The 7,988-nt window shown below is 37.0% G+C and overlaps 1 protein-coding gene across 1 annotated transcript; it reads right to left on the reverse strand.

Annotated features, from left to right (window-relative positions):
• Positions 1-293: 293 nt before the first annotated feature.
• On the reverse strand, positions 294-7,612 carry RTCA (RNA 3'-terminal phosphate cyclase). Its single transcript, XM_010081129.1, has 10 exons — positions 7,535-7,612; positions 7,239-7,402; positions 5,676-5,799; positions 4,931-4,989; positions 4,271-4,412; positions 2,985-3,109; positions 2,757-2,815; positions 2,039-2,133; positions 778-882; positions 294-415 (listed from the first exon to the last, which is right to left on the reverse strand). The coding sequence occupies exons 1-10, from the start codon at positions 7,610-7,612 to the stop codon at positions 317-319; spliced, it is 1,050 nt and encodes a 349-aa protein (XP_010079431.1). The 3' UTR covers positions 294-316.
• Positions 7,613-7,988: the final 376 nt, after the last annotated feature.

Here is a 7,988-nt window from a genome sequence, read left to right on the forward strand (position 1 = left end):
ACAGAAGGCTCCTCCTGTTCACATGCATTTTATACATCCATTGAAATGTAGTGCAATAAATCACTGAGGTATGTTGAGTTTTGCATTTTTCAGTTTGCTGGGGTTTTTTTTAAGCCCTATAAGTTTGGGTTTACCATCCCCATTCCTTGGCATTCAATGATGTAGGCATCTTTACTGGGATCTTCCTCTTCAGATTTAGTCACAGTAAATTTGGCCTAAAACAGGATTAGAAAACATCCATTGAAATGTAATGCAATAAATCACTGAGGTATGTTGAGTTTTGCATTTTTCAGTTTGCTGGGGTTTTTTTTAAGCCCTATAAGTTTGGGTTTACCATCCCCATTCCTTGGCATTCAATGATGTAGGCATCTTTACTGGGATCTTCCTCTTCAGATTTAGTCACAGTAAATTTGGCCTAAAACAGGATTAGAAATATATCACTAAATAAGTTACAACATATATACATTTAAATACTCAATATCTGATTCCCAATAATCGTATTGCCATGTGTTTATGTATATTACAGCTTTGACTGATTTCCTTAAAAATTCATTCATTTAAATAAACATGGTAAAAGTATCTAACCATTCTAAAGGCATTTAACTCTAAAGTATGTTCACTTTCTAGAGGTAAACACCCATATAAATATTGCAGCAATTATTTTATCAATGCTTGCCCTCCACGATCAAGTTCAGTTCACAATGCCCATTAAACTATACGTTGCCTAGTTACTGGATGACAACCAATAGGTAAAACTTTCTGAACTTTTGGACTCACTTTTGTTAGCTGCTCTGCAAAGTGTATAGCCGTTTGAGTATGAAGTGTAATTGGTCCACTTTTCACTCTAGACACTCCCTTTGCTAGTGCCATAAAAATGATCAGCTGAAAGGAAGGGAAAGGTAATCATTAAGTAACTTTTCAGATCCTAGGCACTTATTGATTTAAAAAAAAAAAAAAAAGGAAAACCATGCAAAATGTCTGTAGATGTAAAAATGTGGTCTGACAAGTTTCATAAAAGTTCATGATGCTGAGTGTTAAGAGAGCTCAAGAAGCTTTGAAATTACTACTGTAATGCCTATTACAAATGGGCTTTTACTTTTCCACAGTGGAGTTTGCCACTGAATTCCTGCTACTACATTTAATTTTGCTCTCCCCCACCCTCCTGCCCTGAAATTCCACAAAGTGATGTCAGATTCTCTCACCTTTATGGAGAGAAAAACTCAGGAAGAGTTTTTTTATTTCTAACATTTTCTGATCACATATTCACCAGACAGATATTTTTAAAAATCTGATTTGATTTACAAACATCACCATGAGAAACACCCTGTAAAGCGTGATATAACCGAGCAGTTCCCGTACGCACTGAATCTAGCTGTGGCATGTTTCCACCAATTGTACTCTGCATGCTTTGGAAGAAATAGGATGAGTCCAAGAACTAAATAATTCCTATTACACTACATCATAATAATGTGTGGCCAGGTGTTTACAGCCAAGAGGTAACATTCTGTCTAGAACAGCCCAAGATTCTTATCAGGCTGCACTGTTGAAAATAAGATCGTGGAGGGTCTTCATTCTCTAATGAAATTTGGTGAGCATGACAAACAGGAGCATCTCCTAGATATTCTGTTCTCCAATAGCTTCACTTAGTATCATTCTTAACATGTAACCAGGGAGCTATTTTTATTCTGCTACAAGGAGTGCTAAATAGAAGCACATTCCTACCTCTTTCTTCCATACCTACTAAGATTTACAGAATGGAAAATTTAAGGGTGTTGGTGCAAAGCCAGGAACACCTGTGGTTCCTAAGAACTGTATGTAATTTTCTAATCCTAGTGATGCTGTGACCATACCCAGAAATCTCCTAAGACTTCTAATTACCAAATAATTCTCTAAAGCCATGCCTACCTGTGGAGATAGACTCTATCTTTGAAATCTACATCTCATTCTTTCCCTGTTGAGATTTACATTCTTTACAAGTAATACATACATGCATGTTCCTGCTACTTCCATTTCATGTAAACACATACAGGAACCTTACTTGGTCTTGCAGAGAATCATCCACAGTTCCACCATGTTTAAGATTCCTAAGCAGTATCTCGGCTGCTTCAATGCCAACCTTGTCAGAATTCTTTCCTAACAGAGAAATACAGGAGATTAGGATGCTGTCAATTATTATTTAACATTTTAAAAATACAGAAGGAAAAAAAATGCAGACAAGATATGATCAACTTTTAAAACCTTATTTCCATGTTCCTTCCTCAAAAGTCTGCTTAAAAAATCCCTCCCATCTTATGATGACATATAGTTCATACTTCCTAAGCAGTGGAAAGAAAGCAGCCCCACTTAGTCAGAGAAACATTTCATTCAAATCACTTAAAACCAAAATCACTTCTATTCCTTTTAATCTAGATACCCATCTAGATTTTTCTGTTGAACAAAAACTTCACTGGTAAACCACAAAAACTGTATGTTCTTGAAGTCCAGAAGCATTTTCAACTCACTCAGTGATCCGTAACAATCCTGATAAAAGGTTACTTTAATAATTTTGTAAGTTTTGTCACTGTGCAGAAGCATACGATTCCATTTACTACATTTAAAATATGCTCATTTCCACTGTCCTTTATTACTAAACAACATCCATTGAAAAATGCAACACTCAAAGCATTAGATCTTTGAACAGAGTATGCTTCAGATTCCTATTTGTTAATTGTACATCAAGTTAAATCTGAAAGAGGCATACTTCATGGAACTCTTACCTCTCTTGCCAAGTGATGACCCAGCTAACAAACAACCTGTTGATGTCTCTGCAACAATGCTAAGCAGAAAGAACAGAATCAATATTAAGAACAAAATCACTCACATTACACTTTGTTTATCAGATACGTAATCAAGATCCAGCTAATCAACCAGCAAGGTTACAGATATAAATAAAAAGCTTGGGCTCATCTTCCAACTCAAACCATTCTATGATTCTATAATCTTACATTATTCCACTTCCAGTCCCAAAGGCTTGATCATCAGGTTCTCGAACAGGCTGAATGTTAATGTAAAGATCTCTGATTTCTTTTCTGATGCATCTCACTGCTGCTGCTGACATGTCTTTTGCCAGCTAACAAAGTAAGAAGTAAAAACATTAATTGTGTAACTATATTAATACTTTTTCCTCATGCATCTAATTATTACAGTGAATCCCTGAATAAAGAGACTACTTCATTAACTAGAAAACCAAAGGATTGTTATAAAATCCCTACAAGCAAGCACTGAACATCCTCTCTTCTGAGAATTTTTGCGCAAAATTAAGGTGACATTAAATGCTGAATAAATGACAGTTATAGTGATGTATGTAGAAGCTTCAATATCAACAGAAATTCAAGAACTTTTTTCCATTCATAGGGATAAAGAGTTGATTTTAGTCTTGATTATCTCAAGATACTAGATTGCAAAAGAAAAACCCCAAAAAAGTAAAAAAAACACAAACCAAACCCCACAATTATTACATACAGGATATACTCTATGACATAAAATACATGAAATAACAATTTTAAATCACAGGCAGGTGGGGGCAGATGAAGCTTATCCCACCGTGTGATTAAATCACAGCCAACATTAATAGGTTTGGAGATTTCAAAACCAAAACCAGCAGTCCACAGCTCTTCAAAAGTAACTAACTCAGTTTCTCCTTTTCCTTCCTCTCCTAATTCCTAGCCTGTGTGTGAGAAGGAGCCCCACTCAGGACAAAAACAGACAGGACAGGAATAACAGAAGGAAGGGGGTACCAGAGGAGCAAATTTCTCTCTGGTTTATCTTTGGCTAAACCTACCCTTAATTTGTTCTTTCTAATACCCTTAGCAATGGTTGAAACGTTTGACGCAGTCTGATCTCTGTCTATTGCACTGCACCATGGCTTACCCAGAAATCTATGAAGGAGTGCCATGATTGCAGGTTTAAAATAATCCAAGTAAATCAGATAGAAGACAACCCTCAATATATGCTAGAGTTTTGAACATTCATATGAAGGATATCAAGGATACTGATATATATACACTTCCTGTTTTAGCTGCTACCATATTCCTATGCAATTAATGCATTTTAGAAACGTCAAAAATTCTATTCTACAGCCTGAATAACTGAAACTATTTAATAAGTCTACTTATTTTGTATGTTAAAGACTGCAGAATACAGGAACAGTAGAGGCATTTTAAGCAGATTAGATGCAATTTTATATAGATATATGAAGTTGGATACTACCAGAGCTATTATTGGCACTCACTTTTATAGGCAGCGCTCCAGCAACAAATGCTCTTCCATATATCTTTGTCACTGTGCCGCGTTCTGTTAAGTTTATTGGGGTCAACTCTTTGACTGGTGACATCTGGACTACAACTTCACCACCTCCCTGAGGATAGTAGCCCCTATTTAGAAACAGTTATCAGATATAATTAAGTGCAAAAATCACAAGGAAACCAAGAAAAGAGCCAGAAGGCTCTCTGTATAATTCATTATACATTTTTATGTTCTCTGTTAGGCTACATATGAATTTTCTTGATGCGTGCCTTAGAAATCTTTATCATAGAATTAGGTTCTCTAACAGTATTACCTCATACCACACATTAACTACCTAACACCAACATAAGCGGCACCTCAGAAGAAGCTCAGTAATGTACTGCCTGTTCAGCATGTGCTTCCTTCAGGGGTACCCCATAGGAAATATTAAACAGCAGCTGAAGACTCAGCAATTAAAAAAAAGCCAGGAAAGAACCATATCACCTTCATCATATGGTGACAGTACACACAGGGGCAGCTAGTGCGGATTAGCTCACGTATTATAAATTCATCCCTCAGCTTGATTAAGGGCACTTTGTGTGTGTGCCTCTGTGGTCACACACTGGTTCAGTAAGTCCTGCCTCTGCCACATGTCTCTGTAACTCACCTCTTTTTTATGTCACAATTAAATGTGAAATTGAACTTTTCAACTATTGGCTTGAAAACCTGAAAAAGAAGCATACATAAAAACACAGGGTAAGTCTATTTTGCATTTATAATTTCCTACTATTTTACAAAGTCTTCCCAAAAAAAATAAAATTTCAACACAAAAATGTCAGTTACATTATTAAAAAAAAAAGATAGCCAGTCTCATCCATACAACTTATTTGATGTTCCACATACTTCCTTCCAAATGACACTTCATGTAAAAGGATTTTGTTAAGGAAAGAGGAAAAGAAATTCTTAACAATTCACAGCACTTCTAGGATAAAGAATATATTTTAAGTTAAATTTTCTTTTGTAATTAAAAGAAAATAATCTAGTTGCTGTTTCAGAGAATTCCATGAAACACTCATTGCTTTCACAGGTTGCCCAGAGAAGCTGTGGATGCCCCATCCCTGGAGGAATTCAACGCCGGGCTACATGGGGCCCTGGGCAGGCTGCTCTAGTGGCTGGCAACCCTGCCCACAGCAGGGGGGTTGAAACTAGATGATCTTTAAGGTCCTTTTCAACCTGGGCCATTCTATGATTCTATGATATGACTCTCTATATATAGTACACTAATAGTGTAATATGCCTATGCCTAATTCCATAACTACAAATAAACTTGCAGTAAGAGCAACAGGAGTACAGTAGTTACATTGCATATATATGCATGAAAGATGCACCAAGCCAAAGAAATTTTTCCCTACCATGACTGTGTAGTCTATCTGAGGAGCCATCTCAGCATTAGTCCCACCTTTTAAATGAAGTTCTGATGGGGAAGCAGCAAACAGCACACAGGGCATTGCTACCTGCATCAGTAGACACACACTCCTAAAAGCAATTATAAGATACTCAAATGTTGTGCAATCATAATCCACAGAATTCCATAAAATCATTACATATCAAAGGCAAATTACTTTCCAGAGCATTTTCATAAGTATTTGATTTTCAATATTATCTATAAAATAAACTCATTAGCCTTAAAAAACACTAATTTAAAACTTCATATCCTTAGCAAGCCTAAATATGAAGGTTTTTGTTTTACAATAATTGCATCTAATATTCCTGTTTGAAATAAAAGTAATGTAGCTTATTTAGTATATTGATGGGACTGTGAAAACTGTAGGTTAAGCTAGCAGATGACAAAAATGGAACAGGCTTAGGCAGCAGTTTTAATATTTAATACTTATTTAACAAAACAATACTTAGAAAACTACAAAATTGCTTAGAAGCTGGACAGCATCCCACACAAGAAAATTCAGGAGCATAGAGAATATGCTTTTAGTACAAGATTCTCCTATCATTGAACTTCTCCACATCTAAAAGATAATAAAAATCTTCCAAAATAAATTTTCCGAAAATAAGTTTGTTCAGCAAAACAAAACAGTTATCTCACAGGGGTTTCAAACATAATTTTGAATTGTGAAAACAGTAATCACCACTGAACTGAAGAAAATACGGTTTTGTTTTCTTAAATAACTTCCAAATGTTTGTGAACTATCCCGTTTCTCTCTTTTTTTGCTTGTGCTTAATTACTAATTCTCCTGCACTGTTGCTTACTCAAACCTTTCTGTGTTAAGCAAAAGGCATCAGCTTAGTCATTTATACACTTTAACTTATGCCTAACCTAGTTTATGCTTCTGAACAACTGTTCATGCCAGCCTTCCACAGCTAAGCCCATTTACTCAGTTTTGCAAGATTCCAAGAACAAAGGATCCACCCAACACAGAAACACAGGACAGAAGAAACACAGACACAAAGAACGGTGGATGGAATATGTTCCCAGTTCCAAAAGACTAGTGTCCCATATTGTACCATTACATGCATAAGTAAAATATCAAAATTTACTTTATTATATGGTGAGGATTATTTCAGATCTCACGGATTTGAGATACTTAAATAATTTGACGCATTTGACCTGATATGTAATGTACTAATGTGAGAAAATGATAAAGTTTTAAATACAAGGGCAGCTGGTTTTTGCTTAACATTATTCAAGTGTTCAACTTATATATCACTTGTAATTTTAGAACTATTACACTTGCATGTACTTTATTCACACAGATCCTGCCTACACTAAAGGTTCTTTGGTCACATACATCTGGCTCAGGCACCACAGCTATTGGCCCATTACCCATGTACTGATGTTCTTTCTTTTCCTGCTCTTTTGTGATAATTTTAAAGTTACCAAAACTACTTCTGTCATAATTTTAAAGTTACTCAGTTAAGAGCAGTTACTGGTCAGTCATTCTCTATGTTCAAAGACATACCCTGCTGTTTTTGTATCTGCTATGTGGGTTCCACCTCTGATCTTCCCAGGAGTGAAGGTTATTTCTGTTGAGCCAATTTCTCCACCTTCCAGCTTCCCCTCACATAGATCTCGAATGATCTCCAATCCAGACAGATGCTGAGGCCTTGGAGTGACAATACAAAGCTAAAGATATGTGCAGGCAGACTACATACTCATGTTACATTAAAGGAACCACTAAACCCCAGCTAATAAATACTACAATTGCAAATTTCAGATCAAACAAGAACCAGAAATTTGATCTGGTTCCTACAGTACTTCTCCTGAGTTCACAGGAGCCAAAGGAGCAGCATTCAGGCCATTCTGGACTTTGCAGGATTCTGGTGTGTATTCCATTAGAATGGGTCCAGACAGACAGATGAGATGCAGGAGCAGTTGCTTGTCCTAATGTGATAGATGCTTGGACAGAAATGCAATGGGATAACGATGACAATACGGAACTGGAGCCAAGCCAGGAACCGCTTGCCAGGGCCAGGAGAGAGCTCACAGCTCTGCTCTGTGTCTGCCTTGCTGTGCTTGCGCTTCCGTTTGTCTAATTTGAATGGGAAAGAAACAAACTGCTCGGTGAACCAGGCTTTGTTGAGGCATTACATGACCTCGGCTGTGTTTCATGTTTCATACCGGGCAGTCCGCTTAGCACTCCGGAAACGTTTCCAGGCCCCTGTGAGCCCGTGGTGCCGGACGGGCGGCGACAGCCGGCCCGGGCCAGGGG

The sequence above is a fragment of the Pterocles gutturalis genome, unplaced genomic scaffold (genome assembly GCF_000699245.1).
Source record: "Pterocles gutturalis isolate BGI_N339 unplaced genomic scaffold, ASM69924v1 scaffold8809, whole genome shotgun sequence".
Classification (NCBI taxonomy): domain Eukaryota; kingdom Metazoa; phylum Chordata; class Aves; order Pterocliformes; family Pteroclidae; genus Pterocles; species Pterocles gutturalis.